Genomic DNA, 20712 nt, shown 5'->3' with positions numbered 1-20712 from the left:
AGGACATCACACCGATGCGGATGGATGGACCCTCCATCGTCACAACACTGGTGCGGTGTGCGCGAGCGAGAACGCAACGGGGGAAATATGATTTTTCTCGCCCGCGACAGCGGGTAGAGCATGTTAAAAATAGACGCTACCGACTCCGCTCTGCGCATACACCCAGCTGCTCGCAGGCCCTGCTAAAAACCTCTGTTTAGGAGGAGAGTGGTACAGAGCAGTGGAGTGGAGGAGGAATTCGATTCGGAGCTTTACTGCTGCCCGTGTTCGTGTTCGAGAGGCGGACTGCAGGAAAAGAAGGTACAGCAAAACAACAACCCTGCACTGCCGTACACCCCGTGATCTAGAGCGTACCAGCAGCAGCAGCAGTAGAATGAGATCGGGTGATCTTCTTCCCATCCCATCGCTGTCAATGTGGGGTGACAACAACAGCAAGAGGGAAGAGCAAACAAGAAAACAACGGAACGACCTGTCTTTCCGACGGCACAACACACAATCCCGCCGGCTGCCACGGTAACCCGTCAACCTCGATTACGCGCCGTTGTTCGGCAGGCATTGCGCCATCGCGGTCGTCCACACGGAAGATGCGCGTGAAGAGATTTCATTATTTTAGGTTGACTATTTTCCCCTGCTTCTGCTTTTTCTATCAGTTCTTCAACCTGTCCCGTTCGGGATCATTTCATGCAAGTTGAGGAAATGATGTACTGACAGTGTGCAAAGACCCATCTAGCCCCGTCTAATCGAACCCTCGGCCTCTCTATAGCTCTCATCCTCCTCCTCGACAGAGAGACAGCTGCAAACAGCCGACTGCAGCAGTCAGGTGTAGCGGAGTATTTAGGTTGCTGACCTGTCGCTGCACAGGTCGGGAACAATGGAAGACGTTCGGGAATGAGGTGAAGGAGAAAGGTAGTGAACATGCAGGGCAGTGTGGCGGTACTCACCATATTGCGATACTCGTGACTCTTCCCGGTAGACCTGCGGTGGGACAGCCGACCCTTGCTGCTGCTGCTGCTGTGGCGGTGCCATCTGTTGCTGCTGTGGCATCGGGGCACCGTACGCGTTCTTCAGGATCGGTTTGATCGGCGTCTTCTTGATGTCCGTCATGACCTCGTTGTTGAAATGGTACGCCTTCGTCTTGAACGACTGGGCCATACCGTCCGCCTGCTTCTGGATGTAGTTGATCGGCGCGACCCGGTGCGCCTTGACCGCCATGTCATCGCGCGAGTTCGACACCGGGGCCGTCGCCATCCGCTTCGACGCGTACCGGTCCAGCGTTTGCGTCTTGAGCGTTTCCGTCGTCATCGTGGTGGTCGTCTGGATCTCGGTGCTCTGGCGCGACAGCGAGCTGCTGCGCTGGTGGCTTGACTCCACCCCGCCCGCCGACAGCTCGATCTTGGTCGGCATCTGTACCGGCAGCGTGTCGAACTCCATCGGCGTCTGGATGCGCTCGTACTGGCGCGGCAGGCTCGTCGAGCGCGGCTGCTGGAAGTTCGGCCGCACGCTGCGATAGTGCGGCTCATCGCTGTCGGACGGGTTCGGCGTCCAGAGGGGACGGATGCGGTTGCCATCGCTATCGTACCCATCGCTGTCGCGATATTCGCCCGGCGTGAAGCGTCCCGGTCGCTGCAGGTAGGCAGTTTGCTTCGTTTGCTGCATGTTCAGCACCCGGTTGCTGCTCTCGGTCATCTCCTTCATCTGCAGCGAGTTGGTGGTCTCGATCGTGTTGGTGACGGGCTGGCCGGTGACCGAGGTGTAGTACTGGGCCGGCATCGACTGCACCGCCGGCGGGAACGACTGCTGCACCGGCGGCTGCACCGACTGGTACGATTGCTGCTGATAGGTCTGCTGCTGCTGGAAGGATGAGGTCTGCTGTTGCTGGTACGACTGATATTGCTGCTGCTGCTGCTGCTGCTGCTGCTGCTGCTGCACGTAGCTGATTGGTTTTGGCTTCTCGATCTTTGGTGCGTCCGCTGGGGCGCTGATTTGGCTCGCTTGAATCTTGTCGATAGGGTCGAATACTGACGGTGGCGGTGCAGCCGAACCCGTGGCGAACTCCTGCTTCGGCGGCGCAAACACCGGATGGACCGGCTTGTAGCCCGCCAGCGACGGAGCCGCGGCATCACTCTCGTAGTCCGACAGGAACGGCTGGGCCGGGCTGGGCGTCGGATAGCCGTTCTGCTGCACCGGAGTCGAAGCAATCGGTTCGGGTCGTGGTTGTTGCGGCAATGGTTGCTGCAGCTGCTGCGGTGCTGGTTCCACCGGGGTCGGCTCGGGCACTGGGGCCGGCTCTGGGACGGGCTGTACGGCGGCCGGAACAGGCACATGCTTGAGCGTTGGCAGTGGCTCCTCCGTTGGCAGCACCTTCACCGGCTGCAAGTCCTCCGGCAGATCGTTGTTGACCAGGAAGTTGCTCTTGCTCTCCTCAACCGTTGTTTCCTACACGAGCAGGTCGGGAAAGATAGTCCGGATTCAACGTTACAAACAACGTCGAGGATAGAGAGATTGGGCAAGACACACAACGATACAAAGTAGCAAGTAAGACAGACAGACAGAGAGAGCGAGACAGAACAGGTGACAGGGAAGCAAAAGTGGTAGAACAAAAAAAAGGAAGGAAACAAAAAAAAAAGAAAAAGAAAAAAAGACACAGATTAGTATAACAACAGGCAGTGTGGTTGGTTGGTGGCGCGTTTGCTGTAGAGAGACAACAAGCCAATTAAAATAACACGCTACACGACAGGGAGAGCTCTCCTCGGCACGAAAGGAATTTCACATTGACACACAAATTTCGCACATTTCGTCGGCCGTGGGTCGCGCGCGGGCCACGCCACCGCCACCACCGACGCCATGTTGCGTTGTAGGTTTTTTGTTGTTTTTTTTTAAAGGTTTGGCGAAAGGAAGAAGCTTCTTCTGTGGATCGCGTCGACTACTCTCGCACTTGACGGGGTCGCAGCTCGTGAGCATCGAAGAACAGAACAACAAAAAACAAGAAATAACACGCTAAAATAAACATTGACATAGATCGATTAGCTCGTAGTTACTACACACACATACAGACACACGAGTAACACACACGCAACGACATCGAGAGATGATGCGATCTACAGATCTACTGGGCTGGTCTGATGGTCACGGTCCTTCCCCTGTTGAAGAGGACGCGTGCGATGCTTTGAGGGACAAATCGACGGTCCGTCCTAGATTAGCGATTAAAGATTAAGCGGAATGACACTCACACGCACACACAAACACATCAAGGCACACACACAGCTAGAGGAACAATGGTAAATCAGTTAACGAACGGCAGAGCAGGTAATGCCGTCAGGTAGAGGCGGCCTCTGTGTTAAGGAGTGAGCGACTGGTCAACAAGAAGCAAAAGGAATGGAATGCGTCAATAGACTCATAATCACAGTAGAGTGCTTTCACACACATATAGAAATACACACACACACACTAACACAACATGCGTTTTGCGAACCTTCTGGACGGTTTCCGACGACGAGATGATCACTTCCTCGGACTGCTGCGCTGGTTGCTGCGGCTCCTGTGGCTGCTGTACCTGTTCTTCTGACGTCACCTGCTGCTGCTCTTGAACCTGTTCCACCTTCTGCTCAACCTGTTCGACGACCTGCTGCTGCTGCTGCACAACCTCACTGACGACCGACGAGTGTGACTCAACCTTGCTGGAGCTGCTGAAGCTCTCAACCGTCTGCACCGTCTGCTGCTGCTGCTGCTGCTGCTGCTGTTCGAAGGTGACAGCTGCCGTCTTCTGCACGACCTCCTCCGTGTCGGCCAGGTAGCCGTTCTGGCGGCGGGCACCAGTCACTCCGTCCATGTCGCTCTCGTACTCGCTCTCGGTGGCGGTGAACGGGCTCTTGGTCGTGGCACCCTGCTGGCCCTGCTGCGGCTCTGCGGGCTGCTCGAGTGGGGCAGGCACTCCCCCTGCAGTGTCAGATTGTCCCGCCGGCGCTGCCGGTTTCGACTTCTTGCGCGGGCTGGGCGGGATAATCTTGACACCGCCGGCCGGGACACGTTCCGGCTCCTTGTCCATGCTCTCCAGCAGGGACTGCTCGATCTGCTCCCGGTAGTAGGAGCTCTTGCGCTCACTCGAGGCCTTCGGAGCGTAGCCCATCGTCGGCTGGGGCCCTGGCTCGAGACCCAGCTCCGCGATCGCACCGTACCCAAAGTCGGCGGGCAGTGGGGCCGCCGCCGCAACCGGCAGACGGACGCCCTGGACCATGCGCGGTGCCTTCAGCTCGCCGTACGCGGCCTGCTGCTGCAGCAGCGACTCTTCGAACAGCTTCTTCGTTTCCTTGACGGACTTTTTCTTGTACACCTCCTCGTCCTGCTGCTCCATGTAGTACTGCTGCTGTGATTGTTGCTGCTGCTGGTACACTTGTTGCTGCTGCTGTTGCTGGTACACCTGTTGCTGCTGCTGGTACACCTGTTGCTGCTGCTGGTACACCTGCTGCTGCTGGTACACCTGCTGCTGCTGCTGCTGCTGCTGAACCTGCTGCTGTTGGTACTGTACCTGCTGTGGTGGCTGAGGCTGCGGTGGCTGTTGATAGCCTCCCAGCTGACCAGGATACAGTGGCTCCACCGCCGGTTTCGACGAGAAGGACAGCGGCTCCTGATACGGTGGCAGCGAGACCGGCCCAGTAGGCTCGGCAAAGGCTTGCGGTTGGGGCTGTGGCTGCGGTGCAGCATACGCTGGCTGGCTGACGGTTGGCAGCGGTGCTGCTGCAGCAGCAGCAACAGAAGGCTGAGCAGCGCTACCGAGCGAGCTGGGTGTAATCGCGGGCGGTGGCAGCGGCTTGAACGGCTGTGGCGTCTGGTTGTACGACGGCCCAGCCACAAAGGCCGGAGTAGCGCCGGCGATCGGCGTCAAGGTGCAGGTCGGTGCTGGAGCCGACGTGCCAACGTTCAGCGGCTGCTGGGTAGCAGCTGGCGCGAACATTGGCGCCGGGGCAGCAGCAACAACCGGTGCAGCAGGAGCCGGCGCCGGCTTGAAGGGAGTGATCTTCGGCGGGAAGCTCTGGGGTGGTGGAGCAGCGGCCGCCGCCGCCGGCACAAAGGTCGGCACGGGAGCGGGGGAAGGCGCCCGCACCGGGGCCTCCACCGCCAGGGACGGCTTGAACGGTTGGTACTGCATCGAGGACTGTGAGTACTGCTGCTGCGACAGCGTCGAGGACGCTTGGAACTGCTGCGTCGAGGAGAAGGACGAGTACATCTGGGTCGGGGCGGGTGCGTTGACCACTGGCTGCGGCTGCGGTTGGGGGAGCTGCTGGTAGATCGGCTGAAAATCGGATCGAATCGAATCGGAATGAGCTTTAGCGGCGTTGTGCTCTTGGTGTGGTTTCGTTTGCTTGCGTGCGAACGGAAGTGTCGAATAGTTGTGTTGTTGTGGTGGTGGTGGTTGTTGCTGTTGCTGAGTGGTAGTAGTAGTAATATGCTTGGTGAAAGTGGATGAAGATGAGGAGACGGTCGGCGGCGGTCGGTACGATCGGTACACCTGGCACACCGGCGGCTCGTCGGCCGCCCGCGCACCGAACGACCCGAACGCCTTCGGTGTCGACCACAGCCGCTCCATCGCGATGGCGTCGGCCGACGGGCGGGGCGAGGTGCTGCGGGCCCGCGTCACCTCCGACATGCTGGCCGGTCTCGGCTTCCGCACGCTGCTGCTTCCCGGCGGGGCCGGCGGGAACTTGGGCGCTTCGGTCGCCACCGATTGGAACAGCGTTCCGATCGGGGGCGTCGGGATCGTCTCCGGCTGGGGCTTCAAAAGGGAGAGTGGCCGCGGCTCCGAACCTACCAACAGTGGTGCCGAGGTCAGTTCACCGACGTCGGCCGGCTGCTGCAACAGTGGCTCGAATGACGAATGCGGTCGTTCACGCACAACGGTGCTGGTGACGCTGTTGCTGCTGCTGCTGATGCTGCTACTCTCCCGTTTCGATTCGGACTGAGCTGGGAGCCGAACGCTCGGTGCCGTCGGCACGTCGACCGTCATCGTCGTCGGCGCTGTCTGCGTTGCGTCCGAGCGGGTCGCGATCGGGTCGGTATTGGTGCCCGCGCATTGCTGCTGCTGCTGCTGTTGCTGCCCGGCCGACGGCGGGTCAGCCGCGCTCATCGGACTCGTGCCCTCGGTCACCGTCGGCACGGTGGGCGTTTGCGTGCGCTGCGACAGGCGCAACGGGGGCAGCTTGGGGAAGCTGATCTTGTGCTCCATGCGCATCGTCGCCTCGGTCGTGCGGCGCGTCTCGGTGACAATCGTCGACTCCGTCGTCGGCCCGTGCAGCTTCGCCTCGCTCGCGTACTCCTGCCGGGCACTGAACCCACCGCCCTCGCCCTCGAGTGCCTCCTCCGAGCGGGGCTGCCCGGGGGTGGGAGGATGCGCGAACGAACGAGAAATGTATGTGTGTGTACATGTGTGCGCCGACACCGAACGTGCGCGAGGGTGACATTTTGCGCGATTGCGAAGTGCGTGTTTTATTATTTTTGGGGTCCCCCATTTGCAAGCCCCCCAACGTGTGTTCATTTGTCGAGGATGATGGTAGTGGTGGTAGTATGGCGTGAGATAACGATGAGATTGAGTACCGAGTATGAGCATCAGAATAGAACAGAGACGAAGAAGAAAGAGAGAGAGAATAACATGTAGATGATCGATTATGCAAAGGATTCAACCACTCCAATTGCACGCTGCTGCCGCTGCAGCTGGAGGATTTGCGGCGGAGAACTGTGTGATGAAGTGGCGGACAAGTACTACTGGGCAGGCGAGGAAGGCGAAGGTACGATTCTTCAGGATACCGTGATCTAAAGCAAAGCTCACACACGCACACGCTACTACTGCACTAGAAAGCACACACACAGAAAACTCACACACAGGCGCGTGCGTCTCTTATTTACCTGCTGCTGCTGTACCATGTCCACGAACGAGACATGCTTCTGGGGCGCGGGCTGGGGCGCCGGCTGGGCCGCACTTTCACACTGCAGCACGGCAATGTCGGCCGTGCTTTGGGCCTCGCCGCCCGCGTTCGTCGCCAGCACCATGTAGGTGCCCGTGCCGTTCAGCGACACCTGCTCGAAGATCAGCTTGAAGCAGGGCCCGACCTGCTGCAGGGCGTAGCTGCCGGGGGCGAACGCGTCCTGCACCGGCCGCCCGTCCTTGAACCAGGCGACGGACGGTTCGGGCGTGCCGGACACTTCCACGTCCAGCACGACCCGGTCGCCGTTGCGCACGGTTTGGGCCTGCAGCCGTCTGCCAAACACTGGCGGAAAGATGGACTCTGAAGGCGGGAGTTCGAGGGATAGAGCGCGAAATGTACACCACGGGGGGTGGGGGGGGAACAGGCAAGATACAGGATACAGGAAATGGGAAGAAGCACATGGAACCAAAGAAAAACACGGGAAACATGTGATGAGAATAGGGCAAATGGAGGACTTTTGCACTACTAGAAAGCATAACGGAGGCGCCTGATAAGGTTCCTGTGTTGGTGTTCTGAGCTTAATTTTGGAAAAGATTAGGATATTCAAAGGTCCTTCTATTAAGAGGAATTCTTTGAAGGTAACAGATGACATCGAAGACATCAGAAAGGATTTAGGCCCAAAGGCCCAATTATGAAGACCAATTTGAAGACGACAGATGACTTCAAAGACATCAGAAAGGATTTAGAAACAACAGGAAACCTGTTAACTGAAGACATTTTTTCGCTGTTTGAGAGCAAACAGAAGCGCCTGATAAGCTTCCTGATTTGGTGAGGTTAACTCAATTTACAAATTGATTTGAATTTCCAAAGGACATCAAATTATAAAGAGTTCCTTGGAGATGACATCAAAGACATTCTGATGTCTTCAGAATTCAGAACAACAGAAAACCTATCGGCTGAGGACGTTTTGCGCTGTTTGAGAGCAAATGGAGCTTGATTAAGCTTTCTGTGTTGATGATCTGCACTCAATTTTGGAATTGGATTGAATATCCTAGGCTCCTCCTTTTTTGAGGAGCTCTTTGGAGATGATCTCAAAGACATTAAAATAGGAATTCAGAACAACAGGAGCCCCATCAGCTGCTCTAGCACTTTGAAAGCCAAACGGAACAAGGCAAAGCTTACTTTTAACGACCAAATCAGCAGTGCTGGTCGAAGCACCGGCCGCATTCGAGGCCGTCGCCGTGTATCGGCCCGCATCGGCCGGCGACACATTCCTCAGCTCGACCACGATCTTGTTCAGCGAGTAGGACACCTTGACGCGCTCCCCATCCGGCTGCAGCTCCGCGTCATTCTTCGTGACGCGCACGTCCGGCGTTGGATAACCGTCCACAATTCCCTCGATGATAACGTCAGCGCCCTGGTCGACGATCTTCCCATTGAACGGCGTCACAAACCGTGGCGCCATGTTGCGCCGCGCCGGCTTGCCCGTGCTGATCTGGCCCGAGTTGGCAATGATCGTCTCGTGGCTCGGCGCCACCCCGACGTACGAAGACGCCTCGTGCTGGACGGTCGCGGGCAGATCGTTCACCTTGTCGTAGCGCTGATGTTCGGCCGCCTCGGCAACCTGCGCCGGCTGATCGCCCACCTGGTGGAAGGAACGGTCCAGCTTCGCCGACTCGGCGTGCACCTCCGCGTGCGACTGGGCGACTCCGTTCTGCTGGACCATCGATGAGGAGGAGAAGGAGGAGCTCGTCGTCGAGCTGGTCGTGACGTGCTTCTGCAGCGTCACGCAGGCCGAACCGGTCGTATCGATCTGCTGCATGGATTCGGTTGTTGCCGCCGGCAGGGTGGCCATCGGGGCCGGTCCGGCCGAGCCGAGCTGCTCGAGCAGCTGCACGATCGCGACGCACTGCGCATTGCCGGCCTCGTTCTCGGCGTAGCACGTGATCTTGCCCGTCAGCTCCGGGCGTACCTCGGGGATGGTCAGCACCTGCCGATCGCCGCTGGTCGACACCAGGAAGTCATGCCCCTGCACGGGCTGATCGTTGAAGAACCAGCGTATCTTCGGCTGCGGCTTGCCAACCACAATGCACTCGAACTTCGTCGGCTCGTGCTGGCGCACCACGCGATCGGCAAACAGCTCGCGGAACGTCGGGCACACCAGGCTCTCGGTGAGGAAGGCCGGCACCGTCTCGAACTCGGGCGCATTGATCGTCTTCACGATCAGGTTGGAGAAGCACTTTGCCTCGCCGGACGCGTTCGCGGCCTTCACCGTGTACACGCCCTTGTCGTCGGGCAGGGCGCGCTCAATGATCAGCTTCACCACGCCATCGTCCCGCACGACACAGTGCACGCGCGGCGACACGGCCACATCGGTCGGGATCTCGCGGTTGTTCACGTACCAGCGGATCGACGGGCGCGGATCACCGCTGACCGCACACTCAAACTGCACCCGCTCGCCCTCGTCCGCGAGAATGTCGCTGAGCAGACGCTCGAAGCGCGGCGGGGCACCGACCGCCGGCAGCACCCGCTCGACCGGCTGCCGGACCGCCGGCTCGGCCGTATTGAGCGGTGTCACCAGCACCGCACACTGGCTCGACGCCTCGCCCGCGCTATTAATAGCCACTACCCGGTACTCGCCCGCGTCCTCGAGGAACGCCTCGCGGATCACGAGCGAGCAGCGGTCGCCCTGGAAGAGCAGCTGAAAGTCGTTCGATTCCTTCACGGGCCGCTCGCCATGATACCAGATCACCTCCGGCTCCGGCTGGCCCACAATCACACAGTCCAGCCGGACCGGTTTGCCCTCGAACACCGACACATCGCGCAGCGGCAGCTGGACCGCGGGCTTCACTGGCTCCATATCGCTTGCTAGTTCCGAGTCGCTGGTTTCGTTCGGTAGCCGACCCTTCACCACCACATTACACGAGCAGCACTGTTCACCGGCGATATTCTTGGCGGTCAGCGTGTAGACACCAGCATCCTTCAGGAATGCCTCGTCTATGACCAATTGCGCTCGGCCGTTTTCGTAGTAGAACTAAAATGAAGAACGGGACACATTCAGTCGCGAACTCTCGCGGGCGGTTGCGTGCGACCCCCCACTCACGGGGGCCTCGGGACTACTTCGGGCGTGTTGCGACAGTGTTGGTAGGTGGTAGTAGTAGTGGTAGTAGTGATAGGCAACTAGTGTCAGTGTAGTAGTAGTCAACACACACACACACGTCGTCTGTCGTCGTCTCGTTGGTGGTCGCTGTTTTCCTTCCCCATTTCAACGATCGCTATGGCCACACACACGCGCAAACATGCTGCTGTCTCGCTCTGCCTTCTAGCCTTTCCTTCATACAAACACAGATTTATGTGTCTCAACACATCGAAAAAAGAAAAATCTCCCCTTGGAGGTGATTTTCCCGACCCCCGCGCATAGCTGCAGTCACACTGCACCGGGGAACATGAGCGACAAGAGAAAAGGACGGATGATGGTATTTTCAAACCGTTTTTCACGTTTTTTTTTCTGCCACCCATTCGTGGACACTTGTTTTCGTGTGTGCTCCAATGCCTGGACGGGCCTGGACGGAGACGGAGGTTCATTCAACCGATCCGGCTCGGACTCGTTTTTCAACCTCCGCCTCCTCCTGCTGCTGCTGCTGCGCTCAATTACACTTTCACGCCGAGCGAGAATGCGTTTTTATGTTTGTCATAATTTTCATTGGTGGAAAATTTACGACAAAAGGTGGGTCGCGTATTTTATACGGGGGGAGGAAGAAAACAAAATCAAGGACTTGCAAGTTCAAAGTACCTCCTGCAATCGTGGGGAGGAGAATTATTCCAAGCAATCAGCACAAACAACTGATCCCACGAAAGATCTGTTTTATCGATCAGGTGTGTGCGTTGCCTTCACATTCATGCACAGCAAAAGAAGGTACACAAAAACAAACCGTTCGTGCAGCTCCCTTCTGGAAACGATCGCGTAACGTCTGCGCACAGCAAACATCACCACGGCGGCACCACATCAGTCGGTGTCATAATATACGGCCATAAGTCTGGCTGTGTTGGTGGATTTTCTTCCCCTTCCCCTTGCGACAGTTTGTCACCGTGCATAGCTCGTCTGCGTACGGAGCATGCGCCACACATACACGCACGCACACAAACGCGCACAACTGTCCGGTCCTGGCACCTTCGCGGCTAGACCGAGAGGGAAAACTGTTTCTATTTTTAACTATTATAATTAAACTCTACAGAATTGGAACATATCGTTGGAGTAAATAACGATAACTGAACCCGACGAGCAGAAGTACTTGGCGCTGAACAACAACACGTTGGAGTAATGAGTTACCTTAAGCCCCCATTGCCCAACGACAACGTTGGCAATAAATACAAATCATTACATCTATAGGGGGCTTTTGGGGTGGAAAATTGTGGAAAATCACATCACAAGGGACGAGCAGGCAAATCAAGGGAGCAAAGTGTCAGCGAAGGAACACTTAGAGCTAGAAATTAATGCGATATGTACAGCTTGGAGTTTCCACACAAACGAAGGAAAACGCACACACACACACGCAGGGAACACACTCCGGCAGAGGGGCAGGGCGGGGGAAAAAGGGACTCGTAGCGGAAACTTGCAAACGCACGGGAAATGTGTCGCGAATGCGCTAATTCATTTGACAACCCGCAACGATGTGGTGTCCCGCTGGATGACTTAATTGCGGCAAAGATTCGTGTTAGGGTGTCCGACTTTGTGTGTATGTGTGTGTGTGTGTGTGTCATTAAAAATGCATTTATATGTTTTTCCATTCCGTACGTTTGCCGTGCGTGTGTGTGTTTGTATGTAATGTCTACAGCTCAACAAATAAAAAAAAGGTATTATGCGCCCGTTGGAAAACCTCAAATCGCTCCCTCCCCCCCAAATGCACCTAAAGAAACAGATTTATTGTGACATTTAATGATCCCTCCCGAACCCCCGGTCCCTCGGTTACGGATACTTACTTTAACCTCGCGGTTGGTGAAGTGTTTGCCGTCGTGCGTCCACATAAGCTCCGGCTGCGGCGTACCGCTCACCTTCGCCTCCAGCCGTATCTTCTGGCCGACCCGGGCCATCACGTTGGACAGCGGTTCCGGGAAGTTGGGAAACTCGGTCGGCTCCAGCGCTGTGGGAGAAAGTAAGTGTGATTAGCGGTAGAAACAGAAGAACGAACGAACGAACGATCGCACCACCGACATCGACATTTCAAACTTAGGCTTAGGTGCCAACAGGTGCGAGCAACTGATCGTGCGGCCGATCATACCATACACTCGTATTTTGCTGTGCTGTCTATGTTTAACGCCTCCCGCCTCCTCCCCCTTCTACAGAACACCAACACCTACAAAGCAAAGGAAAATGGTGCCTGTCTGTTTTTTAGCCGTACGGTGCGGTGTCTATCGGAAAATACAACGGGCGAGCGGGCGCGCTCACTTTCTCAGGTCCTTCAAAAATAGCTCCAAGTGTGTTCGCGTACCTTCTGTCTGTGGTGCTTAGAATTCGGTACAAAGAATCCCCTTTCTACCGGGTGGGGAAACAGCCAATCTCAACCATTTTACACTTACTCCAACATCGCGATGTCTTCGCGTTATCGAATTGAAAATCATATTCCCTGCCCTCCACACAAGGCACACAATCACCGTGCATCATCGTGGTTGCATGTGTGCTGCGTGCCAATCGTGGCAACAATGTAGCGCGCCTACTGCGACGAAAGTGCAGCCGAAAGAGCGCACGCGGCGAACGTTCCCAAGCAACCGCAGCAGCAGCAGCAGCAGCAGCATCTAGCCAGATAGGAATGTGATCGAGCGTGTAATCTTAAATGAAACCGAGAGGATTGAGTTTGGGCCTGTGTGTGTGTGAGTGTGTGTGTGCCGGACGCAAGCTCAAACGAGGTACAAACTAGCGCTACCACTTTCCACCCATTTAGCTCCATCTGTCTTCTTCAATTGAGTGCAGAGAATTATTGCAAAAGATTAACGCACGCATTAGCGGCGATGCGTGTAATTCGTGTGACGGAGAGCATCGCTAACGAGGCGGGTGGTACAGGCGCTCCGTTTGCGGGGCTTGCGATGGATTTAGAGTTTAAGTGGATGAACTGAAACCTCCGAAAGTGCTCCACGCTACTTCACTCTTTGAGACACTGTTTCTTAGTCACTTGAATTGGGGTGACTTCATGCTGCCCATTTCCGGCTAATAAGTACGCTTTGAAGTTCTTTGCTATACAAACTGCTGCTAGAAACAGTCAATCGAAGGTTCTTTACGTAAAACGATCCCAAGTGAGTTCACTTAATGGAGTTCCATGGTCATTTGTACAAGCAACCAGGCGTCTCCATTGCGTAAAAAGAAAATCATGCTTTTTTGCACTACCTATCGCAACCATGAAAAAACAATGCAATGCCGAGGTAACGGTACACTTGACACACATACACACACACACGTACTTGGTGAATCTTTCTTGCGCACTGTTCCGATACAACGCTTGATCGAAGCGAAGCACATGTTCACGCACCGTCAACTGCTGCAACCAAGTTGTTGTTGTCAGCCACCGAGCACGAAATGGCCCACGATTGCGCCCCGATCGGAAAGTCAATCGGTGGACCCCCCTTCCCCCTACCCCCAAATCGATACTTACGCTTGACCGTGAGGAACGCACTCGTTTCGTCCGAGCCGCAATCGTTCACCGCCCGGCAGGTGTAGTGCGTCTGGTCCTCGAGATAGACCTGCTCGATGCGCAGGGACGCAACGCCCGAAGCCGGCTCGTACGACTGCCGATAGTCGGGCGAACCGTCCACGCACTGCTCGCCCTTGTACCAGTGCACGGTCGGTGTCGGCTGGCCTGTTACCACACAGTCGTACTGGAACGGTTGGCCCTCCTGGGCAACGCCACCGTCGAGCAGGCGCATCGTGAACGTCGGTGCCGTTCCGGCCGGTTTGGGCGGTGGTGGAGGCGCTTCCGTCACCAGCAGCCGAGCCGTAGTGTCGGCAATGCCGGCCTCGTTCGCGGCACGGCACAGAATGTCCGCACTGTCTGCGGTGACCGTTTCGTCGATCATGAGCGTACACACGCCACTGGCCGGATCGAAGCTGGTGCGATAGTCCGGATTGCCCTGCACGCTGATGCCGTTCTTGTACCACTCGATCATTGGGTCGGGAACGCCGGCCACTACACACTGCAGCCGGACGCGCTGACCCTCCTGGACGCACACGTCGGCCAGCGGTTGAATGACACGCAGACTCGCTTCCGGCTGGGCGGTGGACAGTGTCGACGTGGTGGTAACGACTTCGTGGATCTGCTCGTGCACCTGCTCCTCGACCGTTTGGATGACCAAAGGCACTTGCGGCTCCTGCAGGTACTGTTCCTCGTCGATCGTCTGCACGTCAAACGATTGCTGCTGGTGGGGCAAACCAGCGTGAGACGTTGTGGTGGTGATTTGGACATCCTCTACAATGGTTGCTTCTTGCTGCTGTCGCATTGCCAGCTCCTTCTCGCGCTGGAGCTGCTCCATGCGAAGCTGTTCCTGCTCTTGTTCTCGCTTCAACTGCTCGAGACGCAGTTGTTCTTGCTCCTGCTCCTGTTTCAACTGCTCCAGGCGCTGCTGCTCCTGTTCCTGTTCGCGTTTTAACTGCTCCAGTCGCTGCTGCTCTTCCTCTTGCTCTCTTTTGAGTTGCTCCAAACGTTGCTGTTCTTGTTCCTGCTCTCGTTGGAGCTGTGCCAATCGCTCCTGCTCCTGTTCCTGTTCCCGTTGCATTTGCTCCAAACGTTGCTGCTCCTGTTCCTGTTCCCGCTGTAGCTGGGCCAAGCGTTGCTGTTCTTCCTGTTCGCGCTTCAGCTGTTCCTGTCGCTGCTGCTCTTCCTGTTCGCGCTTGAGCTGCTCCTGCCGCTGTTGTTCCTGTTCGCGCTGCAGCTGCTCCTGTCGCTGCTGCTCTTCCCGACGGGCCTGCTCCTCGCCGAGCTCCTTCGAGCGCTCGTACACCTCCGTCTTGATTTTGTAGAACGTTTGGAAGAGCTTCGTGTTTTCCGTGTACAGGGTGACAGTCTTGTCGCAACCGTACAGCTGGGTCGATAGGCTGGCGATCTTCTTCAGCGCGTCCAGCTGGCTCGTCTCGTGCGTGCGGATCGTGCTGTCGACCTGAGCGACCAGATCGTTCGCCACGTCGGCGTTGTTCAGTATGGTGAGCTTGTTGTTGGCGTTGATCAGTTCCGCGTTCAGTGTGCGATAATGTTCCTCAATCTGGAAAAGAACAGAAGATCTCGAATTAATCTCACGCGTTAGGGAAGCTGTGAAATAGCGACTTACAATGGTGATCAGCTCGAAGTACTCGATCGCAATGGTGTGAAGCTGGCGGTGCTCCTCGAGCTTGCGCAGCAAGTCCGTCCACTCGTTGCGTATCTTGTGCGTTTCCGACTCGATGTAAGGGCTTGTCTCGGGGTACTGGCGTACGAGCTCCGTTCCAGAGCTAATAAATGCATCGATACGACGCTCAAGATCCTGTTGTATTGGGGCGGAAGGTACAGAAAGGAAAGAAATATTACATTCGACGCCGAACGGAAGGCCTACTTCAGAAGATGCTCTTCCCTTTCGCCAAGAAACGATGCAACACGCGGCGCAAACCGATACATCATCCCTGCGATCACTTTGAAGTGATTAACGATCATCAAAATGTCCTCTCTACGTATGTTGGCAAGTGTTTTGCCAATTTTCTCCCACTCGTTGCTCTCGCGACTTCCACCTTCCACGCAAAAAGGGGTAGGCGTAGTGTAATTAAATGTCACGCATGATCACGCGACGCAGCGACGGGCAGCAGCGCACGTGGAACCGGCAACAGGTGCGCCGATCGCTAATTGTTAGTGACAGAGAAATGAGTGCCACTCGGGGCCGGACCCTCCGAGACGACTCATTCGTCATTCACAGATCGGACGGTCACCGTTCCCCGGCCCCGTCAGGCATTTCGTCCCACCCCCAGCAGAACGTTCGGCGCATGTTCCACCCAGGCCCCGATGGCTTAGAAGCCGTGGGTCGTCCCAGAACAAACAAATCTTTCGATTCTATAAATATTTACATAGCTCACGGGATATACACAGTGCTACAGAGACACACACATCGTCATCGTGGTGCGTTCGTGTTGCACCGCATCTCGGTTGTTGATGAATTTTCGAATGAATGTCTGTGGCGGGAGTGTTGGATTTAATTTTGAAGCCTGAAAACCAAAACAATGTTGGATATGTGTTTGTCGTGCGCAGCGCCGATGTGTGTCTAAATAATACAACGGTTCTCCATCAACGCCGGTACTAAACATTGGTTGGGGGAGTTTCCCATCAAACTCCGATCTCTGGTTGCTCCAAGCTTCCAATATTGAACGCCCTAAGTGCCAACAAATGTTCGGCTACGGTACGCAAAGGGATAGCTCCTAAGATTGCTTCCCTAAACTGTGATGAAAGACACAGGTCTGGCTACTGTAAACAGCTCCCCATTGCATGCTTTGTACTTTGACCCAAGATGCAACCTCACCCTCAGTCCCTCGCAACGAAACAAAAACAAACCTTTTGCGCAATGCGCACCGCACCGCAGCAACAATTATTATTGCATGTGCAGTGTGTGTCCTTGCCGAACCGGCGCACTATAGACCAAACATTTTGCATCATCTCTTGCGCACGTGTGTGTGTGTATGTGTGTGTTTAAATAAGCGCCAAATATCCCCGCCCGATCGTGTTCACTTTATTTGTGGGTGCTATCTTTAGCGGGCCGTTTTGTTTGGTTTCGCTCGGCCTATTCACCCGCCAGCTATCGATTGCTTCATCGGGAATTATATCTACTCTGCTGTCGTGATATTAAAAATAGGCCTCCCGTACGGCACACACATAGGACCAGTGACAGAGCAAAAAAAAAATCCCCTCCCAGCACCGGGTGTGCCCATCAATAATTGGCCCAATCAACAGCTGTGCGTTGATCGGGACGACATCCTTCATCGGACGTGAGACCCTGCAGCGCTCCATCTATTTCTAACCCCTACACACAATCGCGCGCGTGGCCGTTTATTCACACCCACACACACACACACACGGTAGGGTGGGAGGAGAAGGAGAAAAAAACAACAATTTATGACATCCAAAATGGTAAGCCGCCATCGCAAACACTCCGAAGCAACGGCGGGAAAACGAACGCTTGTTTTCTTTGCTTTGATTCCACACACAACCCCGGGAGGAAAAATCAAAAACATAAAAACTTCTTGGTTGGAGAAGAAGAAGAAGAAGAAGAAAACGCGACGAAGAACTACAGCCGCTGGTCTTATTTTTCCTCTCTTCATGGTTCTCCCCTTTTTGGCTCACACTGCTGGCAATTAGTGTCAGCAGAGGCGCAATTCAAATGTGTATTTGCGGCTTGCCGAGATCAAACCGAGGGGGCGAACGAAGATGGCGCCTAAGGCGCCGTGGCGAAACATGAATTTGCACGATTAATCGCCGCTCGGAGATGGCCTTGCTCTTGAAGGATCTTGCACCAACTTGATGCGAATGATAAATAAGAGGCGCTGTTACGCCACACACGAGCTATTTGATGATCTTCCAACACCTTCACTCACTCACTTCACTCACTCACCTGCAGTATTGTTGCCCGCTCCTCGAAAGCAACCCGGACGGACTGAGCCTCGGCCACACTCTCCCCGTACTGTCCGCGGGTCCGCTCCAACCGCTCAGCCTCCGCCCGAATCGCAGCCCGCACCTCCCCGAGCTCACGGTCGCACGCCAGCACACTGTGCTGCTTCTTCAGCTCACAGTTCTCCGACTCGGTCTGCGACTCGAAGTACGTCCGCAGGTTCTCCAGCAGCGTGATGATCTTGTCCGTGTCGAGCTCGCGGGCACCGGGCGGTTCCAGCGCCTTCACCCGCTCGATGATCTGCTCGCTCTGCTGCAGCAGCCCGCGGAAGTACTCCATCGTGGCCTGCTTGAACTGCTCGTAGCCCTCCGCGATCGCTTCCACACTGCCCGGACCGGTCACGGTTTGCTTGGTGCCGAAGTACTCCCGGATGCTGTCCCGGCACTGCAGGATTGAGCGCAGGAAGTGTTCGGTCGCGTCCGACAGCTCGCCAAAGTCGGCCCCGAGCGTGTGGAGCTTCGTCTTGATCGAGTTCAGGTTGTTCTTCACCGCCACCATGTCCTGTTCCGTGCCGGGGTCGGCACCGGCCGCCTCCAGCTGTGCGATCGTGTCGAAGCGCTGGGTCAGATCGGCTTCGGCGGCCTGCACATCCTGCTGCAGCTGGGTACGCTTGCGGCCGATAAACTCGATCAGATCGGCTGGATTGTCCAGGGCGGTGCTGAAGAGCGGATACAGCTGCTCCTCCAGCTTGGATGCTACGGCCAATGTCTATCGGAAGGCAAGTGAAGAAGGAAGCGTGCATCCAGACACATGACAAGGAGTTGTCTTCACACCAGCAGAACACCTTACCTCCATGTTGGCAGCCATGATTTGCTTCAGTGTTGTCTCCGTGCGTCGTCGACTGTTCCAGCTTTCCCACTCATTACTGACGGCCGACTGGCGGTCGGCAAATTCGGCGAGTGTCCGCTCGACGCACTGCGCTGCGCGAGTTTTCTGCAAGTATGCGTCCCCGATCTACGCGGAGATCGTGAGCGCGCGCGAGGGAAAGAGAGAGAGAGAGAAAGAGATAAACCGTTAGTGTAACCGCACCGCGCGCACTGTGTGTGTGTGATGGAGCGTGAGTGGGAAAGGCACAACAAAACGGCCGGGAATAAACGAAATATTATATTCGCTTTCTCCCGTGCTCGAGCGCGTGTTGGAAAAATAGTGTGTGTTTGCGAGGGTGGCCAATGACGACCGGCCGGAATGATAGACCGTCGAGCAAATGGTGGCCGATAGTAGTGCGAAACAGTTTGCAGAAGGAAACCATCACAGGCACACACACGTACAGACCGTTCCGGCAAACGGAAATAGAGTGTCCGGGGCACACATTTTTGGACCAAATCGACGGAGGCAGCGCAACAATGGTGTGCGGAAATGTGAGGATCATCGATTTCATTAATATTTGATAAGGGTATCGCCGGTCGGGGACTGACACTAATTAGGTTGGCCTGGTATTTCCGCGACACCGATCGAGCGCTAAATTAATATTAATTTTCGAATTCTCGAGCTCGCTCGAGAGTTAATTGATATCGCCGCACCCGACAGGGACAGATCGTTTAGCACTCGGCTTTTCCTGCCCAGAATCTAATGGCAAAGTTCGTGCCAAGAACGAAAGAAAGAAAAAACATTCGCCACCCAGATACACGAGATTTTGTATGTACTAGCAGTTCCCGAAACATGAAACTATCCTCCTGACACCATCCGTCTTTCCCTACGGCTAAAAGCGATCAAATTACAAGCGCGAAAAGCGCCAAACTGCATGCAAAGAAGCAAAAACACACATAAACACACACACCGCCCTTGCCTTACCCCCGACAGCTCTCCCTCTCTCTGTATGCGCACACCACAGCGCACCATCGGGCCCGATGAGAAGGAAAGCATTTAATTTATTTTTACTAACTCGGTTGTTCGGTCCGTGATATTTTCCACGAGCTTTGGCCGCGCCCGCGGCTCATTATTCAACGGCAGTCATCCGTTAAAACCGCTCGACCACCATGACCGTCCAAAACTACACACTGACACACACAAATACATGCACATCTATGCTCACTAGAAACGGCAAACTTCTCCAAGCATTCCTCCACCAAACCACGAACGTCCACACAAAACACACAAGCAGTAAGGTTGGCAATGGTCCAACCTCGTGCAAACGTTATTTAGTAACGTTTTGTCGTCATTATTTTTCCACCCCTTTTAGTGACAGGTGTTACGTTTTGGGGTGTGTGAGCGAGCACCGCAATGAACCCTTCCTACCTGGTGCAGCTGATCAAGACACTGGGCACCGAGCGGGCGCAGGCTCTCCAGCGTCTGGCGGATGTTGGCGATCGCGGCCAGGATGAGCCCGTGGTCCGCCGGGTTGTCCTTGAACGTGGCGAACTGGATCGCGTGCGCATCGAACTGGTTGCGCAACGTTTCCGCCTCCTGGTGGAAGCGGATGTACTGCTTCAGCAGGTCGACCCGCTCGATGACGCAGTTCTTCAGCGCGATCCAGTGCTGACGGATGAGGTCGATCTGCCGCTGCACGTCATCGCGCTGCTCGTCGGCAAGATGCTCCAGGCTGGGCGTCAGCCGGACGAGCAGGTTATTAATAGCGTTGCCTTTGATCTGGAAGGAGAGGGAAGCGCGTCGGTACAGGTACGTCAGGATTAATGAACAGTTGTCAAGCTGGTTGGTGCGTTTGTTGTTGGGCGGAGAAAATTCACGGAAAAGTCATATAATTTGTAATCCACAAAATGAGAAAACATCTGTTTCATGATGATTGATAGTGTCATAAAGCGGTGTCCGGTTGGCAATTCTACTTCCGATTGTGAGTTTGCTTGAACCCAGTCACAAACGCTCATAAATTATACGAAACATCTGGGAAGTGAAACCCTCAAGATGGCTCTCAGTATGAACGGAAATAGAAGAATACGTTGAAAACTCTCTCAGTCGATATCTAGCAACAGATCTAGTTATGAAATCATCTCAAGATCAACGATCTTCAGATTTTCAAACATCGATTGCATCGTTCGCTTGCAATCAGTTGCATGCATCTTGCCGCTTGTATGCAACTTGTCCGTTAGCATTTCAACTCACCTCAAGATCATTCAGCAGCTGATGATGAAGCAGCAGACAGTCTTTGGCCTCGGGCAGGTTCTCGCCCATCCGA

The 20712-nt window shown here is 55.4% G+C and overlaps 1 protein-coding gene across 1 annotated transcript in view; it reads right to left on the bottom strand.

The window, feature by feature from the left end:
* The window catches only part of LOC121593820 (titin-like), a 158880-nt gene that overhangs the window by 104295 nt on the left and 33873 nt on the right, over window positions 1–20712 (bottom strand). Inside the window, 10 exon segments of the mRNA XM_041916522.1 lie at window positions 942–2436; window positions 3473–5290; window positions 5807–6364; window positions 6898–7277; window positions 8100–9951; window positions 11898–12058; window positions 13562–15161; window positions 15228–15419; window positions 17526–18290; window positions 18372–18536. Of these exon segments, the coding sequence (XP_041772456.1) occupies window positions 942–2436; window positions 3473–5290; window positions 5807–6364; window positions 6898–7277; window positions 8100–9951; window positions 11898–12058; window positions 13562–15161; window positions 15228–15419; window positions 17526–18290; window positions 18372–18536 (8986 nt within the window).

Source organism: Anopheles merus, chromosome 2L (assembly GCF_017562075.2).
Source record: "Anopheles merus strain MAF chromosome 2L, AmerM5.1, whole genome shotgun sequence".
NCBI lineage: Eukaryota > Metazoa > Arthropoda > Insecta > Diptera > Culicidae > Anopheles > Anopheles merus.
This window is presented reverse-complemented; position numbering and strand designations above follow the sequence as displayed.